The sequence below is a fragment of the Lycium barbarum genome, chromosome 4 (genome assembly GCF_019175385.1).
Source record: "Lycium barbarum isolate Lr01 chromosome 4, ASM1917538v2, whole genome shotgun sequence".
Taxonomy (NCBI): Eukaryota; Viridiplantae; Streptophyta; class Magnoliopsida; order Solanales; family Solanaceae; genus Lycium; species Lycium barbarum.
The window spans coordinates 76503566-76530051 of record NC_083340.1 but is presented as its reverse complement, the minus strand read 5'-3'; the positions used below and the strand labels follow the sequence as shown (position 1 = coordinate 76530051).

General features: G+C 43.0%; 1 protein-coding gene across 6 annotated transcripts; it reads left to right on the top strand.

The window, feature by feature from the left end:
- LOC132636092 (ion channel CASTOR-like) lies at positions 1-26447 on the top strand. 6 transcript variants are annotated; one of them, XR_009581010.1, is made up of 12 exons: positions 1-407; positions 14806-14877; positions 17180-17785; positions 18471-18653; positions 18932-18991; positions 19096-19299; positions 19436-19684; positions 20577-20675; positions 20951-21145; positions 21372-21464; positions 24558-24939; positions 25565-25793. XR_009581010.1 is itself a non-coding variant. In XM_060352783.1 (12 exons), exons 1-12 carry the CDS (start codon positions 48-50, stop codon positions 25787-25789), a joined length of 2610 nt encoding a protein of 869 aa, XP_060208766.1. In that variant the 5' UTR covers positions 2-47; the 3' UTR covers positions 25790-26447. The 6 variants fall into 6 exon arrangements, 4 of the variants coding, with proteins under 4 accessions (XP_060208766.1, XP_060208765.1, XP_060208767.1 ...); XR_009581011.1 differs by lacking the exon at positions 25565-25793 and adding an exon at positions 21800-22109 and having other exon boundaries at positions 24558-24695; XM_060352783.1 differs by lacking the exon at positions 20577-20675 and adding an exon at positions 20425-20523 and having other exon boundaries at positions 2-407; positions 24558-24821; positions 25565-26447.
- Positions 26448-26486: the final 39 nt, after the last annotated feature.

Here is a 26486-nt window from a genome sequence, read left to right as displayed (position 1 = left end):
TCGGAGTATAAGAGTGGTGAAAACAAAAGCCCGCAAAGTTTGCCAAAATGTCGTTGAACAAGGACTCGTCGTTGACGAGCAACCGGGACTGGATTTTCCCTTCAGAATCCTTCAATCCTCCTCCACGAACTCCCGCCCGTAGATTCTCTTCGCCTCACCCTCGAACAACGTCGTTTCAGAACTCTCCTTCTCCTCCTCCCGCAGTCCCTCGAACTCTACGACGCCGTATTGCTCACCGCCACCGGATTGATAATTCTATTAGAGATGAAACGAACGATATTGCTATGCGGTCAGAAGAATGTCTAACTCCTCTCTCGGGGAATAAAACTACCTCACTTGATAAGCAGTCTGCAAGACGTTTCCTTCGCCGCTTCACTGTTCGTCCGCAGACGGCTTGCATCATTGCAGTAACCTCTCTCTCTCTCTCTTTACATTCCCTAATTTTACATAATTATCCTTATTATTTACTCCTACAATTAGGACTATACAAAAGAACCGACAAACCACACCGATAATTCAAGTTAAAATAAGAAAAAAAAACTGTTTGGTTTTAAAAAGAAAAACCCCACCACAATTTGTTTGATTTTAACTAAAAAAGTCGAACCGAACCAAACCGACCCGCATTACATGTACAATTTTAAAACAATACTTTTTTGTAATGTAATTTATAGAGATTTATTAAACTTTTTCATAGTTTTTGTGTTTTAACATATTAATCAAGTTTGAATTTAGAATTTTGAATGGTTCAATAAGCTTAGTTTGGAACTGTAGTAAGACTAGGATTTTGACAAAAGTAGCAGTTTCAGGGTTTAAAGAGCAAAGGCAACCAAAATGATGAGAGAAATTTTACACCCCTAAAGTAGACCGTGCAAAGGGGGTGGCAGAAGGCCTATAGAAAGAAGCATGGTGACACCGTCAATTTATCTTTGACTACTGACTGCAACATCTTTTTATGAATATAATTTTTCTACAATTTAAATTCTATACAGCAAGTTATACAATATGTTTGCACAATTTAGTTATATGTTTTGTATGAAGACTTTACCGGAAAAAACTCCGAAAAATCTGAGAAAACCCGAGGTTGGGAAACCCATCTTTTGTTGGTTTGGTTTATAGATCTAAAAACCTGGCGCAATTGGTTTGGTTAGATTTGGTATTTGAAAAACCCGAATCAACTCGGTCCATGTACACCCCTACCTACAATATTGTCGTATTATTATTTCTTTTTTTCTTTGAATAGTTTCATTTTGAACTACATGTATTAAAAAGAAAATAGTCTGGTGGAGTTTGTTTTAAAAAAAGGTTAATACATAGTTTACCCTTTTACACACCAAACATTTTGTGTGTCTAACACACACCACTTTGGTATTTGATAATTTTTTTCAAATAAGTGTATGCCACGCACCAATGGAATTGTGGCATGTGTTGTTAACTATATATAAAAAAAAACACTTAAAAAGAATCCATCACCACCATGGCTGCTACAACTGCACCATTTCGCAAAGGAATACTCCACCATGGCTACTGTTACGGGGTCAATTTTTTGTTTATGACACCGCACGGCAGTCACTCACAATGACTCAGCCTTCCCTCTTTACTTTGACACTCGTTTGACACTTAGAATATTTTAGGCGTATGGAACAAATACGAACACACACATTTACAGGAATCACTTCCCAACTTTGTATTAATTCGTGCACAAAGAACACTTACAAAAACGTTTTGACCAACACAGCCAAATCTGCCTATTGACAAGGCTGCCTGTGCCTTTATATTAGTCACAGCAGCTCAGTCATGTGCCAGGCATGTGAGGTAATGGCAGTTGACAACCCCAACTGCATAGGATAAGGCTACAAGTCTATTACAACGTAACTGCCTTGGCCAACATGGCCATTTCGGCTGAAATTAAGGGAAACCGCCCAACTGGCCAACCGCTCGCATGTGCCACGCACACGCTCATGCCATGCGCGCGTCTCTGCCCTGTTTTGGCGCCAACGCCCACACTGGCGCCAAGGATTGGCGCCATGCTTGCCTTTCCCGCCATTTTTCCTGCGCGGCATGCCTTGTGCGCATGCTTGTCTTTGCACCATGCCCAGCTCGCCCATGACACTGCCTTGCTCAAGCCCACTGCCTAGCCTTGCCCTGCCATGTCTTGCCTTGTCCCAGTCGTGCCATGCCATGCCATGTCGTAGTCGTGACTTACCCTCGACTTGCCTTGCCACACACTGCCTTGCCTTGCCCGCACGCTGCCTTGCCATGTCTGCTCCCATGCCATGGTCTTGGCATGCCTTGACACTCAAGCTGCCTGCCCCTGTGTCAACACCCATGCTTTGCCCACACATATGCCCATGTGGGGCAGTCTTGTCAACATGATGCCCATACCATCATAGGGTCGTGCCAAGGTCCATCATGTAAATCCCTTGTCACGCCCATGCCATGCGATCAACCAAGTCGAGGGGCTAACAAACTTCCCCCACCAGATGAGCTCGTCTCTCTCGATGAGACAGAATCCATGTACGCCTTGATTTGATCTTCAAATTGCCATAGAGATGGCCCCTTTTCCCAAGTTGCATCACACTCTTGTTTTCCCGCCCATTGAACCAGAAACTCAGTCCGCTTGTTCTTCGTGCTTTGACCCAACGTATGGTGATCCAAGATCTTCTCAATAGTCTCCTCGTATTGTTGGCGCACCACAGGAGGAGCACGTTTGGTCTTTGATCTTGTTGGATCTTCAGCATCTTCATGGAATGGTTTCAGAAAACTCACATGAAAATAGGGTGTACTTTGAGACGTTCCAGCAAGTTTTGCCGGTATGCCACTTCCCCCACCTTCTTCATAACTTCAAAAGGACCATCATATTTAGGAATCAGCCCACGATGACATGCCTTGCTACTGATTTTCTTCCAAATCTGTGGAGTAAGTTTCAGCAACACCTGGTCACCAACATTGAATTGCACTGCCCGCCTGTGCTTGTCGGCATACTTCTTCATTCGCTTAGACACTTTTCTCAAATTATCTTGCACCTCAGCCAGCAACTCTTGCTTGTCACGAGCATACCTGTAAGCAGCAGGACAACTCCCTTGTTTCTTTGACTTAGCGACTTCCAATGGTGTGTCAGGCTGTCTGCCCAACACTATCTCAAATGGGCTCATTTCAGTTGCCGATGACTTGTGCAGATTGTAGCAAAACTGCGCACTGTCCCTTAACTCAACCCAATTTCTTTGACTTGCTGTCACAGAATGCCTCAAGTATTCTTCAAGCAGATGATTGATACGTTCAGTTTGTCCATCCGTTTGTGGGTGATTTGCAGTTGAGAATTTCAAATCAGTTCCCATGTATTTGAACAATGCAGTCCAAAACCGACCAGTGAATCTCGCATCACGATCACTCACAATATCACTTGGAACCCCAAAGTATTTCACCACATGCTTATAGAATAACTCAGCAGCAATTTCAGACGAACATAAGGTTGGAGCAGCTACAAAAATAGCATACTTAGAGAATCTGTCAACTACCACCATAATAGAAGACTTACCATCAACCTTTGGAAACCAGCTAATGAAATCCATGGAAACAGAAGCCCAAGGTCGCTCTGCAACCGGCAGAGGTTGTAGTAAACCTGCTTCGTTCTTCCTTTCAGTCTTGTCTACTTGACAAACGAGACAAGTTTTGACATAGGCCTCAACATCTTCTTCCATTTTCGGCCAAAAATAATTGCGAGACAGTAATGCCATCATTCTTTCAACACCTGGATGACCAGCGTAAGGGGTATCATGGGTTTCTTTTAATAGGGAACGACGTAAACCTGCACCTTGAGGAACTACAATTCTCCCCCCTTTAAAGTGCAGCAGATCGTCCTCGATCCAATACCGCCTAATCGTACCATCTCTCACTTGATCCATCAACTTTACATATAATGGATCATTCGCAGCACCCAACTTAATTGTATCTAAGAAATCAGATTCAATTCTTGTGATAGCATAAGTTGCAGCGAATACCTCTTTGCGACTTAATGCATCAGCGACCTGATTTTGTTTGCCAGGTTTGTGCACCCACACAAAGTCATACTCTGACAAGAATTCCTGCCATCGGGCCTGCTTGGGACTCAATTTCTGTTGAGTCTTGAAGTAAGTATTAGCCACGTTGTCCGTCTTCACAACGAACTTTGTTCCCAGCAAATAGACTCGCCAAATTTGAAGACAATGGATTACAGCCACCATCTCCTTTTTGTGTGCAGAATAGTGCTGCTCCGTAGCATTCAGTTTTCTGCTCTCAAATGCCACCAGATGATCTTCTTGGATGAGCACACCACCAACAGCATAATCTGAAGCATCAATGTGCACTTCAAATGGCATATCAAAATCAGGCAGCTTCAAGATTGGTTCAGACGCAATTGCCTTCTTCAACCCATTGAAAGCTTTGTCATATGCTTCCGACCAAACATACTTGACATTCTTTTTCAGCAAATCAGTCAAAGGGGCAGCCTTCTTTGAATAGCCAGCAATAAACTTCCGGTAATAATTTGCCAAGCCCAAAAACGATCTTAATTCCTTTACCCCGCTAGGTGCCTGCCAATCAACAATAGCCTGCACTTTCTTTGGATCCATTCGCACTTGGTTTTCGCTAACCAAATGGCCAAGAAATTTGATCTCGCGACTTGCAAATTCACACTTCTCCATCTTGACATAGAGTTGATATGCTCTAAGTCTTTCCAACACTTTTCTCAAATGGGACATATGCTCCTCTAGCGACCTACTATAGATGACTATATCGTCTAAGTAAACTACTACAAAGGCATCCAAGTACTCGTAAAGAACATTGTTCATTAAGTTACAGAAAGTAGCTGGGGCATTAGTTAACCCAAACGGCATTACAAGGAATTCAAAGCTACCATATCTAGTTACACAAGTGGTCTTAGGAGCATCCCCCTCTGCTACGCGCACCTGCTAATAGCCCGACCTCAAATCTAACTTAGTAAAATAACTAGCCTTAGACAACCTATCCAGCAGATCTTGAATCAAGGGGACAAGGTACTTGTTCTTCACAGTAACTTTGTTCAGTGCCCTATAGTCGACACACATCTGCAGCGTCCCATCTTGCTTCTTTTGGAACAGCACTGGCGCACCAAAGGGAGCCTTCGAAGGCTGAATCAGTCCAGCACCAAGCAACTCAGACAATTGCTTCCTTAGTTCAGCAAGTTCCATAGGCGACATACGGTAGGGAGCCCTCGCAGGTGGCAGTGATCCAGGAATCAGTTCAATCCTGTGATCAATTTCCCTTCTTGGTGGCAACTCCCTAGGCAATTCTGGTGGCATCACGTCCTTGAAATCTTTCAGTAATTCTGCAACACAGTCCGGCACCTCAATCTGCACGTCTGGCTTGACTTCAACAAGTGCAGCGAGATAAGTTTCCTCGCCCCTCCTCAAGCCTTTATCAACAGCAATTGCAGAAAGTAAAGCATTAATCCTAGGCCTCTTACTGCCTAGACCATGAGGCCGAACACCTTTCACAAAACCAGGGTTGTCTTCACCCATAAACATAATCCCATCCAAGTGCGGAATCAGGGCAACCTTATTCTTTTTCATGAAATCAATGCCAAGCAGTACATTGAAATCGTCAAGGGGAACAACAGTCATGTTACACTTACCCTTCCAATGTCCCAAAGTTATGGGCACATTCAGCGCCACTCCAAAGCCTGGTTGCGCCTTGGCATTAACAGTCTTCATTGTTGTTGGGCACTTAGTCACCTTCACCCCATATTCTTCAACAATTTTGGAAGCAATAAATGTGTGCGTGGCTCCAGTATCGACCATCGTCACAACATTTTTGTCTCCTATTTTCATGTCAACGTACAACAGTGGGGAATAGACAAAGGAATCTTCATCATCGTCGCCTGTGGCATTCACATGAGTTGCCATGCTTTCAGCATCAGTTTCCTTATCATTTGCTTCAGTCACGCAAGTTATGTCACGGGCCGCCTCCTTTATAGTGTCTGTGGTACACTAATGGCCCGTGCGGCGCCCGTAGTCCAGGCGGACTACGAGCCAGCCTAATGATAGTCCCAGGACTCATGGCATGATCTTATGTCCATGGCTTTGGAGGCTTAGCTTCAACGGTGCTGCTGAGTCGATGTCAAGGCTTTGGCCTTGCCTTGCTAGAATGCCCCTGTGGCAGGTTTCATATGTTCGGTCTTGGCCTGCACTCACACTTGGGGTTGGCTATGGACATGACAGTCCCTCGCCTGGTGCTGAGCGACGCTGGCGCGCGCACAGTCTAGTCCTCGGGCTTGACACCGGTCTGGTGCCTATCCACCTGAGCGGTGCGACGCCTGAGTAGGGCAACTCTTGAATCCTTGGCCTGTGTCATGTGTGTCCTTTGCGGCGCACCTACGATGAGGCTTTGCTAAATGTAGCCCTTGCGACACACTTCCGTCTTGCATGGTGCAGCGTCGCCCCACGACTGCACCTCTAGGCCAACGGACCCTTGCTTGCTAGGCTGAACCTGAGCCAAGCTCACAAGTCAACACACGAGGCTCTTAGGAGAGGTACCTCGAGTGTTCAATCGGCACGGAGGGCTTTCTTAATCTCAAGGATAGCCCGCAGGGCATAGTCGGTCCATACGTCAAGCCTCCGGCCCTCGTTGGGCGCCCAACGCTGGCCTGGGGCCGAGCGTCGCCCATAGAGTTGCGTAACTCGTATGGGTACCTAGGATCCATTGGGGATGCCTAGGCAGGCCCTTGAGGTTGTCCCCCAAGGTTGCTCACTTAGTACGGCTTGATGGTGGCACGCACGGGGGAGGCTGGCTGAGCTGAGACACCTCTGCCCCCCTTATATATGCTTTAAAAATAAAAGCCCAAGTTTTAGCACTGGACATGATTCTGCCCGAGAATCATACTTGGCCTTTCTCAATGATCCGAACTCCAAATGAGGCGCCGTCTGTTCCTAACTCTTTCTCTTGACTTCCTTCACTCCTCCATGAAGTTTCATCTCATCCCCATGCTCGTGGAACGAGATATGGCCTTAGGGAGCTTTGACACTGACACTGCTCCTTGGCTAAGTCAAGCCCTTAGGTAAATGATGTTCAAATGACGCCAAACTTGGTAAGCACATTCAATAACATCCTAGGAAGGGTGTGTTCACCCGAAATCCCAAGATTCCATCCATGGTTCGGAAATGCTCGGGACTGACACTCAGGCTCGCACGGGATCGCTCGTGCGTCGACGACCCGTGGGCTCATCTCAGATCCTTGCTACACTTCCTTGCTGCTCCTAGGATATGAAATGGAGCATATCTATGATGATTGTGGACTCTCGTCCTTCGGCACCCATGTTGGTGCACGTCGCCCGCACGGCTGACACTGCCTGCGGGGCTGACACTGCCTGTGGGCTGGCAGTGCCTGTGCGACTGACACTGCCTGTGGGCTGGCACTGCCTGTGCGACTGATTGCGGCTGACACTCGTTTGGCCCGCTCGGGCGCGCAAGGTTGCGGGCGCCGAGGCACAATGAAGGCAGCCCGTAACATTCTCCCCCACACAAGCTAGGCATCGTCCCCGATGCCTCATAACGCCAACGACAACCCGGAGTTTGACCCCTCGGGGTTTTACATCGTGGCCCCAAATCCTGCGGGTTCGCAACCCTTGTGTGTTTTTCTTAAAAATAGAGTCGTGCCCATGCACTGCTCCCCCAAGTTTCTCCCAAGCGTGCCTCTGCACTTCACCTCCCGGTGTTCACTTGGAAAGCGCCTCCGCGCTTGCACCCTCTGGTGGCTAACTTCGTGGTGACCTTCCTGTCAACCACGCCATGATCCTCACGGCAACTGATGCATCTTCTGGTGGCTTAACTTGAGTGGTGGCACTCTTGCTAGCCACATGATGATTGTAGCAAAATGGCAAATCCGTTTTGGAAGTCTGCTTCCGATTGGTAGTTTACATCTGAGACCTTTTCCTGACTGAGGCACTTAGTTTACAGCTAGTGGATTTACTGCTCCCTTTGTATCTTTAGCCCGGTTTAGGATTGGCACACCTTGATGTGGCACATGCAACCCCCACTATGTTTGGTGCGGTCTCTTTGCTTGGCTTGTGGAAGATTTTTCTCCAATTGGAAATGCATGGACCCAATGTTGTTGCAATGGACAAATACTCCCCCCATATGGATGGTGGTAGTACTGAAATACTGATGCCGATGTTCCAAGATGTCCTCATCTCTTGGTTATACATTGGCGATGGAGCCCTTGGCGAGCAATGGCGCTCCAGGAGAGCAATGTCTGAGCCCTTGGCGGGCGATAGCTGAGCCCTTGGTGGGCGATGCAGCCCTCGGCGTATGCTGGATGAGCCTTTGGCGAGCAATGGCGCTCAATGCGAGCAATGTCCGAGCCCTTGGCGGGCGATAGCTGGGCCCTTGGCAGGTGATGCAGCCCTCGGCGTATGCTGGGTAAATCCTTGGTGAGCAGTAGCGCTCAAGGAGAGCAATGTCCGAGCCCTTGGCGGGCGATAGCTGACCCCTTGGCGGGCGATGCAGCCCTCAGCGTATGCTAGATGAGCCCTTGGCGGGCGATGACGCTCTAGGAGAGCGATGACCGAGTCCTTGGCGGCAATGGCTGATCCCTCGGTGGGCGATGCAGCTCTCGGAGGATGATGGCTGAGCCTTTTGGTGAGCACTGGCACTCTAGGCTAGCAATGGCAATGCCCTTGGCGGGCGATAGCTGAGACCTTGTTGGCCACTGCAGCTCTCAGCGGATGGTGGCTACACCCTTGGCGGGCGGTAGCTGAGCCCTTGGCGGGCGATGTTTGCGGCCAACCTGTTGGCCGATGATGTGATGACAGTCTGGCTGTCGATGATCTAATGACCCTATGTCTGCTGACGGTCTGATAGACATTGTGGGCATTCTTTGTCGTGGTACCCTCGCAAACCATGCTGTTAGGGACCCCTTTTCTCTTGTGGGCAACTCACCTTGTCGGGTGTATAAGCAAAGTCAAGTGCCGATCTCATGACTCGGTGTGACTTGCAATTTGAGCCAATGTTCTGTGGACAAATTGTGACTGACGCAACAACTTGCTTATTCCCTGGCCTTGGTGGTTGCTTGAAGCTCAACTCTAACCAAACTGCATATAAGATGACCTGTGTAAGGACCATGCTGCACCATGGCATCTTCGGCGACTCATATGTTTGGTACCCTGTGGTACTGGGAAGAACTCCTAGACCGTACTCTTGGCGAGTACTTGATTTTACACTGTTCGAGGGGAAGTAGCTTCACGCCTACGTGACCAGAGGTCTTTATTCTCACATTGATCCTCCTAGGCTTGATGCCCGATTCTCCAGTGTGGTACCTGTGTAGCCGTCCTGGTTGTTCGGTATCCCTTGGTTATCCTTTGGATAGATCCCATTCTCACTTAAAGCATAGCTATTCCCCACTTTTATGTTGTTCCATGATCTTTGCCTCTTCATCTTGGTGATTCAGCATGATGAAATGACTAACCCGCACGACGTGGATCGGTGACTTTCCGCAATGTCTCCCGCCATGCGGTCAGCCTGATTCTGACGTGGTTTCGTGTGCTGGTTTAACAACACAATGTGCGGCATGCGCCTCCCCACGCTCAGTGGTTCAGCTCTTTAATGACACTGCCTCCCTACATGGTAGTTTGGCTTTTTCCCTAGCTATGCCTCCCCATTCAACTGGTTTGGCACTCCATTACCGATGTGGTGGGTCGTTCCACCTGTTGATTGTGACGTATGAACTCCCCGCAAAGAAGCCTGCTCGCAGGTCCTTCCCTACGTTGTCGCGGCTCGCTGGCGCGCCCCGCTCTAGCTCGGTATCACCCGATGTCTAGAGCTCAAAATTGGAGATTGTTCTCCCTCCATGGTGATAGGTTATTGGCGATAGCACACGCCTCCCGTAACACATAACCCTGATAAATGCAAGCTGGGGCTTGCCCCTTGCTTTGCGCGTATGAGCCCACTGGATACTGACATGGTTCTCCATAATGTGATTCCCACAATTGTGCTCCTTGTGTGGAAGCCATCCTTGACGGTACGTCGATGAGATTCGGATGCCTCGGCATGAATTCACCTTATGCAACCGATGGCGGAAACAACGGTTGTGGTATGACATGATTTTGCATAATGTGGTTCATGGTTGATGAAGAAAAATTTTCAATGAAAATAAAATACAACCAATCCCCTCTAGTCAGTGGCATCTGGTTCGCTGACTTGCCTGGCATTAAGAACATCGCTTCTTGCCTTGATAGGAACTCCGCACTGACATTCAATAATGCGCTAATGATGTGAGCTCTGTGCTCTGATACCAACTGTCACAGGCCGCCTCCTTTATAGTGTCTGTGGTACACTAATGGCCCGTGCGGCGCCCGTAGTCCAGGCGGACTACGAGCCAGCCTAATGATAGTCCCAGGACTCATGGCATGATCTTATGTCCATGGCTTTGGAGGCTTAGCTTCAACGGTGCTGCTGAGTCGATGTCAAGGCTTTGGCCTTGCCTTGCTAGAATGCCCCTGTGGCAGGTTTCATATGTTCGGTCTTGGCCTGCACTCACACTTGGGGTTGGCTATGGACATGACAGTCCCTCGCCTGGTGCTGAGCGACGCTGGCGCGCGCACAGTCTAGTCCTCGGGCTTGACACCGGTCTGGTGCCTATCCACCTGAGCGGTGCGACGCCTGAGTAGGGCAACTCTTGAATCCTTGGCCTGTGTCATGTGTGTCCTTTGCGGCGCACCTACGATGAGGCTTTGCTAAATGTAGCCCTTGCGACACACTTCCGTCTTGCATGGTGCAGCGTCGCCCCACGACTGCACCTCTAGGCCAACGGACCCTTGCTTGCTAGGCTGAACCTGAGCCAAGCTCACAAGTCAACACACGAGGCTCTTAGGAGAGGTACCTCGAGTGTTCAATCGGCACGGAGGGCTTTCTTAATCTCAAGGATAGCCCGCAGGGCATAGTCGGTCCATACGTCAAGCCTCCGGCCCTCGTTGGGCGCCCAACGCTGGCTTGGGGCCGAGCGTCGCCCATAGAGTTGCGTAACTCGTATGGGTACCTAGGATCCATTGGGGATGCCTAGGCAGGCCCTTGAGGTTGTCCCCCAAGGTTGCTCACTTAGTACGGCTTGATGGTGGCACGCACGGGGGAGGCTGGCTGAGCTGAGACACCTCTGCCCCCCTTATATATGCTTTAAAAATAAAAGCCCAAGTTTTAGCACTGGACATGATTCTGCCCGAGAATCATACTTGGCCTTTCTCAATGATCCGAACTCCAAATGAGGCGCCGTCTGTTCCTAACTCTTTCTCTTGACTTCCTTCACTCCTCCATGAAGTTTCATCTCATCCCCATGCTCGTGGAACGAGATATGGCCTTAGGGAGCTTTGACACTGACACTGCTCCTTGGCTAAGTCAAGCCCTTAGGTAAATGATGTTCAAATGACGCCAAACTTGGTAAGCACATTCAATAACATCCTAGGAAGGGTGTGTTCACCCGAAATCCCAAGATTCCATCCATGGTTCGGAAATGCTCGGGACTGACACTCAGGCTCGCACGGGATCGCTCGTGCGTCGACGACCCGTGGGCTCATCTCAGATCCTTGCTACACTTCCTTGCTGCTCCTAGGATATGCAATGGAGCATATCTATGATGATTGTGGACTCTCGTCCTTCGGCACCCATGTTGGTGCACGTCGCCCGCACGGCTGACACTGCCTGTGGGGTTGACACTGCCTGTGGGCTGGCAGTGCCTGTGCGACTGACACTGCCTGTGGGCTGGCACTGCCTGTGCGACTGATTGCGGCTGACACTCGTTTGGCCCGCTCGGGCGCGCAAGGTTGCGGGCGCCGAGGCACAATGAAGGCAGCCCGTAACAGTTATTGCGTTCAGAAGTCCCATTGGGTTGATGTAGGCAGTAATTTCCTGTCCGCCCTTCTCGTTTTTCTCTTCTTCAGTGAGAATAGCATTGATCTTAGCCTGTTTGGGGCAGTTCCTTGCCTGATGCCCAGGCTTTTGACACGTCCAGCACACATTTTCTCCACCAGTATGCTTGTTTGCCTTTGATGAAGACGCATCAGCCTTGCCTTTTCCTTTCTCCTTTCCGTCATACTTCTTGTTATCCTTCTTCCAATCCTTTCCCTTCTCCTTTTTCTTAGATTTAGAAGAAGAGGCAGAATCAGAAGTAAGATTTGTTGAGCGAAAATCCACTAAAGCGTCCGCTGCCGCAATAGCACTAGGCAGATCTTGCACTTTCTGCCTTCGAATTTCGTTTTGTGCCCAACCTTGCATACCAGAGATGAAGTTGTGTAACTTGTCTTCGTCTGACATGTTTTGTATGTCCAGCAACAACGAAGAGAAATCCTTCACATAGTCCCCTTATAGAGCCAGTCTGCTTTAGCCTTTTCAAACGGTCCCTAGCAACCCAAGACGAGTTACTAGGCAGAAACTTGTCCCTCAACGCATCCCTCAGTTTTTCCCAAGTATCAACCTTGGGCCTGCCAGCACTTTCATCATCAGCGTTCTTTGTTCTCCACCACAGCACTGCATCCCCTCTAAAGTAACGCACCGCAATAGTCAGTTTGTCTCTCTCAGGAACATGAGCAGTTGAGAAGTAATGCTCCAAGTCCCATAAGAAATTTTCAAGTTCTTTGGCGCCTCTCACGCCATCAAACGACTTTGGCTCAGGAACTTTGATTTTGGTTTGTTCCCCACCCCCTTGGGGCGCAGTAGCCACTGCCCTTCGAAGGATCTGCACTTCAACCCTCAGTTCCTCATTTTGTTTCACCAGATTTTCCATCTGCTCAAGTGCAGCAAAACCAGCAAGCTGAGTCTGCAAACCAGTCACTTGGGTACTTAGACTTCCCGAAACTGAGCCAATTCAGTGTTTATGCCATGGATCTATGACAAAACGTCCACCAGATCCTCTGCGTCGTCAGTTACACCAACCAGCGCCTCCAGTCTTGCAACCTTCTCATGCAGATCGTTGTATGAGTTCCCACCAGCCATTTCCGAGTCTCGAACCAGTGTTGCTCTGGTACCAGTTGTTACGGGGTCAATTTTTTGTTTATGACACCGCACGACAGTCACTCACAATGACTCAGCCTTCCCTCTTTACTTTGACACTCGTTTGACACTTAGAATATTTTAGGCGTATGGAACAAATACGAACACACACATTTACAGGAATCACTTCCCAACTTTGTATTAACTCGTGCACAAAGAACACTTACAAAAACGTTTTGACCAACACAGCCAAATCTGCCTATTGACAAGGCTGCCTGTGCCTTTATATAAGTCACAGCAGCCCAGTCATGTGCCAGGCATGTGAGGTAACTTCCCACTAATGGCAGTTGACAACCCCAGCTGCATAGGATAAGGCTACAAGTCAATTACAACGTAACTGCCTCGGCCAACATGGCCATTTCGGCTGAAATTAAGGGAAACCGCCCAACTGGCCAACCGCTCGCATGTGCCACGCACACGCTCATGCCATGCGTGCGTCTCTGCCCTGTTTTGGCGCCAACGCCCACACTGGCGCCAAGGATTGGCGCCATGCTTGCCTTTCCCGCCATTTTTGCTGCGCGGCATGCCTTGTGGCATGCTTGTCTTTGCACCACGCCCAGCTCGCCCATGACACTGCCTTGCTCAATCCCATTGCCTAGCCTTGCCCTGCCATGTCTTGCCTTGTCCCGGTCGTGCCATGCCATGCCATGTCTTAGTCGTGCCTTGCCCTCGACTTGCCTTGCCTTTGTCCTTGCCTTGCCACACACTGCCTTGCCTTGCCCGCACACTGCCTTGCCATGTCCGCTCCCATGCCAAGGTCTTGGCATGCCTTGACACTCAAGCTGCCTGCCCTTGTGTCAACGCCCATGCTTTGCCCACACATATGCTCATGTGGGCCAGTCTTGTCAACATGATGCCCATGCCATCATAGGGTCGTGCCAAGGTCCATCATGTAAATCCCTTGTCATGCCCATGCCATGCGATCAACCAAGTCGAGGGGCTAACAGCTACCACCTCAAAAATCCTAGCCACAATGCCCAAATAGATATTAGATACACACAAACAACACATACCTAAACTCTTCAAAGATGGAAGGGGGTGGGGAAGTTTGCCTCCTGTTTTGTTTGAAGCAGCTTCTTTTGCCCACCTGCCCACCTGTAACCTTGCATCTTCTGGATGCTTTATTAATGACATTTGATTACTTTATCAAAAAAAAAAAAGATGAAGGGCGTGGGGAAGACGACACAAATGAGGAAAGTGTTGGGCAGGGAAGAAGTCATAGAGAAAGGGGGTGGGGGGTGGGGGGTGGGGGGAAGAATACGAAATGAGAGGGGTTTGTAGGTTTTTCCTTTTTTTCAATTGGTGCCAAATAGTAAAAAGAAAAAGGAAAAAGAAGAAAAAAATAAAGAAGTTGGATACCCGAGTGCTATGTGGCTAAAGTGGTGTGTAGTAGACATACTTCGTGAAACATTTGATGTGTAAAAGATTTCCATGAACGAGGGATAGGTAGAAGGGATTTGGCTACAAGTTCAGGTAGGAAACTATGTATAAAGCCTTTTTTTTAAAAAAAAAAAGGTTCAAAAGCTTTTATGAACTTTTCCCCTGTTCTACATTTCCAAATAAACCCATTAAGAAACTGAAAAACCTTTTCCTAGTGGTGTTTGGTTGGGAAAATTTTCTGATTAAAAAAAAAAAAAGTTTGTCGAATTCTTTTTCAGTTTTTTGTAGAACTGAAAAAATCTCAACATTGCTTAAACTAAATGCCACTTAATTACCGGTTGAATCTGTAAATCGTGATTTTGCTATATTTTTGTTGCAGATACTGGTGACGTGCTTTACATCGCTTGTACACAAGAACTTTTCTTTTCACAATCAAGTTAGTGATTTGCAGGTAACTTGCAATTTCAATGTCTATTATCACTTATAATTATGTATCTATGTATGTAAGACGTTAGTAATTATATTAAGTTACATTGCATTGATTACAATGAACAGAAAATTATTATTTCCCCCAAAAGGCTAAAATGGTACAGTGATCATATTGGTTCCGTTTGTCCCATTTTATACGTCATTGTTATTATAAGTTCAATAGACCCTTGTGGTCCGGCCCTTCCCCGGACCCTGCGCATAGCGGGAGCTTAGTGCACCGGGCTGCCCTTTTTTTGTTATTATAAGTTCAAATTTATTTCTTTGACTCCAATTTTCTTAACCATCCTCTATGCATTTTAGTTTTTTCTTTTTCTACATTTGGTTTCTACTACTCCTACTTACGAAAGTTCTTGATATGTTAATCTTATTTCCCAAAAATCAAAGGCAATATTGATCAAAACCAACTATAACTAGGTTATTGACCTTATACTTCAAACTCCATCGTTATTTTTAGAGTTAATACCTCAAAATCCCCTTAAACTATCCATGTTTCTTAGTTTAATACTTAAACTATAGGTGTTGTTGTTATCTAAAATCCCATGCAATGCTAAGTGGCATGGAGAATGGTCTCACTCTCTTTGTAGTTTGTGGGAGCTAGAAAATTAGGCCAAAAAGAGCATATATGTAGCATTTTACATTCATTTTTTAAAATTAATTATTTTTATTTTTTCTTTCTTCTGGTAGACTCAGTTAAAAAGGCATAACCCATGACACGCACAATATTTATTTTATGTATCTTTTAGCATTCAATTTCTACAATTGGATTTATTATTATTGAGTAAATTTTGTTCTAATTTGCAATTAGGATTACTATTACTGATTAATTTTTTATTTCACTGTTAATTTTATAAATATCATTTTTCAAACTGAATTTGCTGTTATAAAAAGAATTATTGGATTTTGAAGAAGAAAAAAAAAGATAAATTTAGATAAGCCAAGAAGAAAGAACAAATAAGAAAATGTTTGTTTTACGCTTTAGTGTATAATTTGGTGTTTTTTTGTTATTTTTTTAGTATTACTATTATTTTAGAGTTATACTTTTTGATTTAGTTTACTGTTATGATAAAATTCAATTGTGACTTTTAACTAGATATTTTTTATTATTCTATTTTCATGTTACTATTTCTTGAAGGTTGTGGATTTCAATTAGCTTACTGTTATTAGCAAAAGATGTAGAAGATTGAAAAAGAAAATAAATAAAGAAAAGAAGAAAAAAAAAAAAAAAAGAAGTAAAAAAAACTGTAAAATGCCACATGGATGTTCTTTTTTGCCTATTTTCTAGCTCCCACACACTACAAAGAGAGTGATACCACTTCCCATGCCACTTGATACTGCAGGGGGGTTTTAGATAGGAAATGTTATAGTTCAAGGGGGCAACAGCAAAACCCCATAGCTTTAAGTGTTAAACTAACAAAACATGGATAGTTTAGGGTTTTTTTGAGGTATTAACTCTAACTTTTAAGGCGGAAGGAGGGCTCTGTTACTTGATTGCTGCGATAGCTCTGATGAAGGAAAGATCATGTGGGAATTGAACCTTGCACCCTCGGGATGCAAAGGTTCAGCGTGGGTCACGCAATATTCCAGTTTCCACTTTCCACGTGATTCTGCTTAAAGCTTAGATGGTGTTCAATTTTTTACCAACACTTTCTACTCAAATGGTCCACAGTGTGCACAATGGTATTGTTCTCCATGCTTGTCTGCACCTTTTCTCTATCTTCTGCCCTTGCCAGCAGCTTAGTACTTTTGTCAAATTTCCATGCGTTACTCGTCGGACTCCATATAAGTTAGCAACATATTTCTCATATTTGCCACAGCTTAGTACTTTTGTCAAATTTCCATGCGTTACTCGTCGCATATTTCTCATATTTGCCAAATAAGATGACCGACTTATTTAGTTGCTTCCTTGCATATGACACATCTGCTGCATACACTGTAGCCTCTTCTTTGTAAGTTATCTAGTGTCAAACAAGATTGTTGAACTAGCTACTTTAGGTGGAACTCTTAATTTCCAGATCATCTTTCAAGGCCAACTCAGGTAATATACATGAAAAGGAACCGTACTAATATAAAGCCTGCATCTTCTTCAGTTATTAGTTGACTTAAGTGTGTTTAACATTACTTCCTCATAACTTTCTCATGTTTAATTATATTGATACAACAAATCTGGGCTTTTGAGAAGTAAATTTGACTAACATGTATGCAAGATATTACTAGATCCATCCCCTAACTGTTTATCTGTTTCTTCTTTCCTTCCGTTATATCAGGATGAGCTTTCAAAGCTCAATATCAGACTGAGACGCTGCAACATTTCAGATTCTATTGACATTATTGACTCAACGTCAGAACATAATGTTTCTGGTTCAAGTTTGAAAAATACAGCATTGATTTTCTCACTCATGATGTTGTCCCTTCCTCTTGTTTTTATTAAATATATGGAGTATATCTCCTATGTTAGAAGACTGTACGACGGTAACACAGAGGAATTATCCCTGAACAAGCAGCTAGCGTACCGGGTGGATGTATTCTTATCATTTCATCCTTATGCTAAACCACTGACCTTGTTAGTTGCCACTCTGCTCCTTATTTGTCTTGGTGGCTTAGCACTTTTTGGCGTGACAGACGATAGCATAGCAGATTGCCTTTGGTTATCATGGACGTATGTTGCAGATTCAGGGAATCATGCTAATTCTGAAGGCATTGGTCCACGACTGGTATCAGTTTCTGTTAGTTTCGGTGGAATGCTGATATTTGCCATGATGCTAGGACTAGTTTCTGATGCAATATCTGAGAAATTTGACTCGCTGAGGAAGGGAAGAAGTGAAGTAGTTGAGCAGAACCACACACTTATACTTGGCTGGAGCGATAAACTGGTGGGTCCTTGTAATTGGCTAGAGTCTGTTCTTTGACTAGCTCATATGTTTAAATGATCTGCGTTCTTTTTCCTTTCTCTAGATAACTGCCCCCCAAACTGCTGACTAATTTTAGCACCAGATCTGAGTCGCAATCTCCCTAGTATTGTATCTGTTATTTTGCATTGCTCAGAAGAAACCCTGTCTGATTTTACTTAAGATTTGCCCTATCATTACTCCAAGAAAATGAGATGAAGCTCCACATCCTTTGATCATTTTTTTCTTTCTATAATTCTCAAATTGACTGTAGTAGAATAAGAAGAACCACATTAATTTTACTGCTTATTTGTCTGCCAAGTAATTGATGCCAGCTTTTATCAATTGCTCTAATCCCTTTCCCAATTATTTACCATGCTCCATGACAATAACGAGATTGACCAGAACAGTCTTCATTATTATGTAAGGAATTGGAACACAAATGAGAACAATCATTTAACTTTGATTAGTTGACCTTGCAAAATACTTAAATATTTTAAATATTCTTTTGAAAATGGTAAGAGTTTACAATAAAACTTAGATATACATAATGCAGCTGAGTCTTACTGATATGTGCTGGAGATTTCTTAATATAATTCTGTATTTTTTGGAGAATTTAAAGTGAATGAAATAATGACCTTATTCACAATGAGTGCATCTGTATACCCAGGGATCATTATTGAATCAACTCGCGATAGCTAATGAGAGTTTGGGTGGAGGAACTGTTGTAGTCATGGCTGAGCGAGATAAAGAAGAGATGGAACTTGATATTGCTAAAATGGAGTTTGATTTTAGAGGAACTTCTGTCATATGCAGAAGTGGAAGCCCCTTGATTTTGGCTGACCTGAAAAAGGTATGCATTATTTTTTGCTTCCAAACATTAATTTATGTCTTCAAAGACCTTTCTTTCCTTTTCTTACCTTGGTATAAAATGCCATTTTCTTTTCAGAGATCTGATTTTATCATGCAATATTTTACGTGAAATTTGCTAGTGTTTCTCTTTTCTGAGTTTAAACAACTTCTCATCAAGAGGCCACTTGTCTCATGTTGATTGTGTAAAAAAGGCTCCTGAAGTTTTCCAGATTTGCAAGTTAAATAATCTTTTGAGCTCACTAGGTAAATTTGTAGTAGGTGTCTGTCTCTAAGGCTCGTGCAATAGTTGTCCTTGCTGAAGATGGGAACGCTGACCAGGTCAGAGCAATAGACATTTTGAAGCAACTCATTTTCATGATTGAGAACAACTCATTTTCATGATTGAGAACTGTAGTAGCTATTAAACAAAAATTATAATGTAGAGTGATGCTCGTGCTCTGAGGACAGTTTTAAGCCTGACAGGAGTAAAGGAAGGACTTCGAGGCCACCTAGTGGTTGAACTCAGTGATCTTGATAATGAGGTCCTTGTGAAACTTGTTGGTGGAGATCTTGTTGAAACTGTGGTAGCTCATGACGTAATTGGGCGCTTAATGATTCAATGTGCTCGACAGCCAGGCCTTGCGCAGGTCAACTCTTAGCTGTGATCACCTTTGTATAGCGACTAATGTTTAATTTGATCCTAGCTGCTACATTGAGTAGAAGAGGAAATTATATCCGTGTCAATGAATCTAATTTTTTTCTCTATGGACTTGGCAATGGCAGATATGGGAAGACATCCTTGGATTTGAGAATTGTGAGTTCTACATCAAGAAATGGCCACAGTTGCATGGCTTGCAATTTGAAGAAGTGCTAATCAGCTTTCCTGATGCTATTCCTTGTGGAATCAAGGTGGCATCATCAGGTGGAAAAATAATACTGAATCCCGATGACTCCTATGTGTTGCAAGAAGGAGATGAGGTCCTTGTTATTGCTGAGGATGATGACTCATATGCTCCAGCAGCACTGCCTATGGTGCTTCCTCTTTTTCTTGAGATAGCTATCTTCTCTTGTTTCTCTGCTTGAAAACGTAGTCAACCCAAATTACATATTATAACGATGATGAAAAAGTGAATACATCACAAGGTTAACAGATTCTTTAATAGTGTATTCATCAATAATAAATGGGTTGACTGGTGTAAATTCAGATTTAGATAAATCATAAATGTTGAGAACCTTTTTCCTGCACTTTTATTTAGAGGAGATGAACTGCATTCTATGTTTATTATGATCAATAGAATATAGGTAATTGGAAATTTTCACACTGCATACATAATATTTGCAAGCAAAAATTATTAATGCCAAACTCTCAAAGGACACGAAAAAGCTTTAATTAGATTCATGATAAAAAAAAAAGGGCAGCCCGGTGCACTAAGCTCCCGCTATGCGCGGGGTCCGGGGAAGGGCCGGACCACAAGGGTCTATTGTACGCAGCCTTACCTTGCATTTCTGCAAGAGGCTGTTTCCACGGCTCGAACCCATGACCTCCTGGTCACATGGCAGCAACTTTACCAGTTACGCCAAGGCTCCCCTTTAATTAGATTCATGATAATTATTAAAAGTCTTAATAAATGGAGTGAAAAAAAAAAAAAACTCAGCGACTTCAGTATTTAGTGGATTCTGCTTTGCAATCGAGGGATTCCAGGTATGGAATTCAAGCAAGCAGAACGTGGCATGAATAGACTTTCTATGGTATAATTAATTTGGTTATTCAGGTCAAAGAAGCATCTTTGATGCACATTGTCCGACCAACAAGAAAGCCACAGAAGATTCTACTAACTGGATGGAGACGAGACATTGTTGATATGATTGTGGTGAGTTTGAATCAAAGCTCCTAATTCCTTTTCATTTCACCTGAATGCTGCAGGTTCAGAGAGGAAATTTGCCAAAGAACTTAATTATTCCAAAGACTACAGAGCGGATTCTTTTTTGTGGTTGGAGACGAGATATGGAGGATATGATACTGGTAATCTTGTGAGGAGCAAACGCTTTCCGTTCTCATGCAAGCTTTTCTCTATAGACTATGGCCGTAGAGATCCCTTGCTTGTTTTCCGTATCTTTCCACCCACCTCCTGTCAGCCTGTATATATGCTTCCAAGTTTTCTGATTTCTGAACATTTTCTCATTCCATCTCTTAGTTCCAGAGAATGAGAGAAGCCCAGAAAGAACAAAGTATTTAAGATCTGAACAATTTTTGAAAATGAGCTCTGTAACTCCAACAAACTCAACTACTCATTCTAGGTATTGGATGCCTTCTTAGCACATGGTTCAGAGTTGTGGATGTTCAATGAAGTCTCCGAGAAAGAAAGAGAAAAGAAGCTAACAGATGGTGGCCTGGATATTAGCCGGCTGGCAAACATAGTTTTGGTAAACCGCGAGGGTAATGCTGTTATACGACGCCATCTAGAAAGTCTTCCCTTAGAATCATTTGACTCGGTGAGTAAGATTCCCTTAATATGCATAAAGATTAACTTTAGGTAGAATAAAGTGATTGTGTTCTGATGTTAGCGATGAGTAGATGGATTCTACTAGAGTGTGAGTGTGTGTTTTTTCTGGGGGGGATAGTTTGGGGTTTCTGGTGTGTTCCTGTTCATAGTGTGTCTTTTATAACTTCTATCGCTGTTCTTATCCCACTGTTCTGAATTTTCTTTTTTATGTACAGATCTTAATTTTGGCTGATGAATCAGTGGAAGATTCTGCAATTCAGGCTGATTCCAGATCACTTGCCACATTACTGTTAATACGTGACATTCAGGTACTTTGTGGAAGGGTTATTTATATCTTATACTATGCCACAGTTATGACATTTGGGCCCATTACATCTATTAATGTCTCATGTTTGTTTAGATATATGATATGTTATCGTTCTAAAAAAATTTAAGGTAAATAATTTTATTAATAATGAGAAAATATCCCGTAGCAGTATACCAAAAAGTAGAGAATATACAACTTAATCGTTAAGAACGACATCCAATCTTCTATACACTGAAACCTCATGGGTGCACCAAAAAGAAAATGAGAAGCTATTCTTCAATGTACATAGTCCTTCTCTATCCCATCAAAAGCTCTCATATTTCTTTCCTTCTACAGGATGCACACAAGTGCCAGTGAGGCAACATCCAAAGCTCTTCAAATTCTTTTACTTCTAAAAATCCAGTTGGAGAGGGCTTCCTTCACTATGCCTTGCATTGCGCAACATCCAAAGCTCTTCAAATTCTTTTACTTCTAAAAGTCCAGTTGGAGAGGGCTTCCTTCACTATGCCTTGCATTGCCCATTGCATCCCAAACCATTCAAAATCTCACACCACAAGCGGAGTTGTTACCGGACAATTAGGGAGAGAAGGTCCACTATGTTGCTCGGATACGGGTGCGGGTTTCTGATAGGGGTGTAGATCTAGAGGTTGGATCTTTCATCACATGAATTTTAGGATACGGGGAGTTCAATTATGGGTGTTCGATTATGGCTAATAAAATGTATATTAAAACATATATAAGTATATGTTTTGACAATTAATTGAACTTTTAAATTCGTTGTAAACAATTGCTCCCTCTGTTTCAATTTATGTGCCTTACTTTCTTTTTAGTCTCTTTAAAAAAGAATGTCCCTTTCTATTGTCAGTAACTCTTTGATTCCAACATCTCACATGGCATATTCAAGACAACAAGATTCAAAGGGCATTTTGGTACATTATACACACCTTTAGTTTAAGACCACAAGATTCAAAAGTCTTCGTTACTTTCTTAAGCTTTGTGCCTGATCAAACTTAGACAGAAAATGAAACGGAGGGATTAATATTATAGCTATAAGTTATCTCGTATAACAACAAAGTGTTCTAGTACTTAATGTGAATATATAAACGATATAAACCCAAAATCATACCAAATAACCAATCAACCTAAACTTCTTGACCATAGGTGTAGTCAAAGCACCCAAGTTAGGTTTACCAAATCTAGTGCCAATCCCACCCCTTCATCCAAATTGTATCAGATCGACATGGGTCCGGCAAGGATTTTGAGGGCTCTGAGCAAACACAAGCGGTCCACATCATTACCTGAACACTTGCGCATGATGCACTAGCTGATATAAAATCTGTCCTTTTCTCAAATTCTCAGCTATCTATACTACCCCGCTCGCTGCCAACCAAGTGAATAATTACATTTTCCTAAAAATTTTGTTTAACATATCCCTAATTTTCCATGTTTAACCAGGTTCTGTTTTCTTTTTCGTTGTTCCCATGTCTAAGCAATCAGATTGCCCTGTAATCTTGACTGCTTTGGCAGAATAAGTCTTTTCCATCAACTACCTGCATTATTTTCCTTCTGGCATGTGTTCTTCTCAGCAGTAATACTGCATTCATGTGCAAATTTTGGAGTCTTCAGTTTGCGGAGCCAGTAGTTTGATCTCGATCCCCAATATTGCTTTACTATATTGAGGACATTATCAACAGGAACGAGGAATGGATGTAGAAATCCTCTTACTTATTAAACAATTAGCATATTTTCAAAATTTAACCGCAAAGAGCTAAGCTCCCGTTTGGCCATAGATTTTGGAAGCAGTTTTTTCAAGATATTTTTTCAAATATCTGTTTGACCATAGAATTTTGGGAGATTTGAAAACCGAATCTTCAAATCCCAAAATCTGCTCCAAACTTTTGTATTTTATAAAAACGCCCTCATTTATGACCCCAACTGATCCCTGTCTACTCTTTTCCTCATTAAAGGCATCTCTTCTCTATAAACTGAACGAGAGCCAAGTGAAAGACACCTTAATTCTTGAACGCTCCTTAATTCTCTAATTATTTTAGTTGTACTTTGTTGTGGTGTAGACATGACTGTAATTTGCGTAATGACTTCCTATCTGTTTTATAACTCTCTTTAATGAATGAGTTTCCTAGGGAAATTTACATTAAAATTTAATATCTACTATGAATGTGCATTTTTAATTTTTTTAAATCTCCTTAATTCTTGGATCATCTTTTGTGTTGTATACCTTGTTTGTATATCTTTTCTTGCATCATCTTGTGTTCATCTTCTCGGTCATCTGATCTGGAAATGCATGCATACTGTGAAGAGATTGTTCGTACAATGTGGGAAGATTATATTAAAGAATAGCTAGTTACTACTGTTTTTTCTCTTGCACTGATGGATCTTTGTAAATAAACGTAATTTGACGAATTGTAGTAGCTAATAATTGTGTTATTAGCCGTTGTTATTAAAATATCATGTTATGATTTAGGATAATGTATTATCTAGTTCATTATAAAAAATTTAATTTGGTGCCAAACTTATCTGTATATAGGATTATGGTTTGTGATAATGATAATGAACGTTATCAATGAGGGTTCTACATAATTTGGGGTTAGCAAAATGTTTGTTTGGTACGGTTCGGTATTCTTTATAGTTTTTAGAACTTATGGGTATAAGTCATGTTTCATTTTTTTTTTCTTTTCAAAAAGTGAAATATGTTTTGAAAAACTATGGCCAAACACATTTTCAAAATTTGAAAAACTTCACCCAAATCAGGTTTTTCAAATTTTTTTTTTTTTGGGGGGGAGGGGGGGGGGGGGGGGGGGGAATCTAAGGCCACATGCTAGCTAAGATTTCTCGAGGAAAAATTGAGTCATCTGCCCCTTTGAGTTTCATTTAGATTCATGATTTCTATTTTCATAAAGTAGCAATATTCGTGTATTATCTTGTTAAATCTTGCTACTTTTTAGATGTACTGTTTCTTTATTTTCGTTTGCACTCCTTAACTTGATTCTATTGAGCTGATGTAATACTATTTAAATTCAATCTTAAGTTGTGGCATCAACGCATGCACTCAGAAATATTTTTCCTGGTTTTGCAGGCCAAACGCCTCCCATACAGAGAAGCTATGGTTTCAATTCACGGGGGTAGCTCCTCCCAAGGCTCCTGGAGAGAGGAGATGCAGCAGGCTTCAGATAAGTCAGTTATAATCAGTGAAATTTTGGACCCGAGGACTAAAAACCTCTTGTCTATGTCAAAGATAAGTGACTATGTTTTGTCAAATGAGCTTGTTAGCATGGCATTGGCCATGGTGGCAGAGGACCGTCAAATAAATGATGTATTGGAAGAGCTTTTCGCTGAAGAGGTGAGGCAACTGGCATGAGTCATGCCTACTGGGTTTCCTGATTTTCTGTCTCAAGCCACACTTTGCTCAAGTACACAGAGTATGCAGATAGTGAGCTTTTAGGGATTATGCATATCAGGTTATTATAGGATCCAACACTCCATTTATTAGGGGAAGCTAACAATTGAAGCAACATGACATAATATTCGAAAAAGAAAAAAAATAATACGAGAGTGAACTATATTCGAGAGCCATTTTCTTGTTTGATGCCATAAATACTGGCTAACCAACAAACTGTATTAGCCATCGAATTAGGAAGAATGAGGCACTTTGCCGTAGATTTCCACAATAGGTTTTAACCCCTTTTATGGTGCCCTGATTGAAACAGGACAACTCCATCTCTCTGAGCATTTCCACTTGTAAAGAGTTTATACCTTCTGAAAAGAAATTGAAAAGGATCTGAAATCCAAGTTGAAACATCAAATGTATAAAGTACCATGTGAAACTTTCACTACATTGACTCGCAGTTATGTTATCAAACCTTCAATCAGTAAAGATCAGTTAGGACACATTCATCAATTTTATGAACTTGAGGCTAAGTTATATAGCTTGCTTCTAAATTTTAAAATTTGACAGTATTGAATGATTCACTAGATGCTGAAGCATGAAATGCCTTCCTATCATAGTAGCATTCTGCAACCTCCATTGAGGCTGTAGTTAGTACTTTGATTGTTCACGACTAATAAAACCTTCTGACATTGCAGGGAAATGAGATGCAAATAAGAGGAGCAGATCTATACCTGTGTGAGGGTGAGGGTGAGGAGTTGAGTTTTTATGAAGTGCTCCTGCGCGCACGACAAAGGAGAGAGATTTTGATCGGTTACCGTCATGCTAATGCTGAAAAAGCGGTCATCAATCCCCCGGGAAAAACAGAGAGAAGAAGGTGGTCAGTTAAGGACGTTTTTGTTGTAATAGCTGAAAAGGAATGATGTATGCCGATAGCAAAATCCTTTTAGCCAACCTGAATTTCTTGTGCATCACTGGTAATGCAAGATGCTGTAAGATATTGTCAGTCTCATCTCAAGTCTCTTGTTCAAATAAATGAGTTGTGGATGGAGATGAAAGAGCACCCCACATGACATTTTGGTTCAGGAACCATAGCAAGATACAATCAACCAATTTTTTGCCTCATCAGCTCTTGTTCGTTCACTTAATATATATACTAGGATAATGGACTGAATAAATTTGCTGACAGGCTTCTCTAAATGGCATACGCAGTAGAATTTTCCTCTCATTGGAGGGTGTATAATGTCTTTATAAGGATGTCGATTCTGTTGTATATCAAGCCTACAATGTGTTGTACCACAACACGGTGTTAGCAAAACTATTTATGTTTTAAAGGTCATTCTGTAATGCAGAAAACGTTGGATGTCGACTCTGTTGTATATCAAGCCTACAATGTGTTGTACCACAACACGGTGTTAGCAAAACTATTTATGTTTAAAGGTCATTCTGTTATGCAGAAAACGTTGGATGTCGATTCTGTTGTACATCAAAGCCTACAATGTGTTGTACCACAACAGTGTTAGCAAAACTATTTATGTTTAAAGGTCATTCTGTAATGCAGAAAACGTTTATGTTTCATCATTTCATGGGCCATCTTTTGGGTATGTTTAACACCGATTA

Bases quoted from the DNA above. Each gene is read 5' to 3' on its own strand.
- LOC132636092 (XM_060352783.1), top strand. From the start codon at position 48: ATGTCGTTGAACAAGGACTCGTCGTTGACGAGCAACCGGGACTGGATT. The intron at 19,300-19,435 runs GTCAACTCTTAG...TGGCAATGGCAG, and splicing joins GACAGCCAGGCCTTGCGCAG to ATATGGGAAGACATCCTTGG. The intron at 21,146-21,371 runs GTGAGTAAGATT...TTTTATGTACAG, and splicing joins CCTTAGAATCATTTGACTCG to ATCTTAATTTTGGCTGATGA.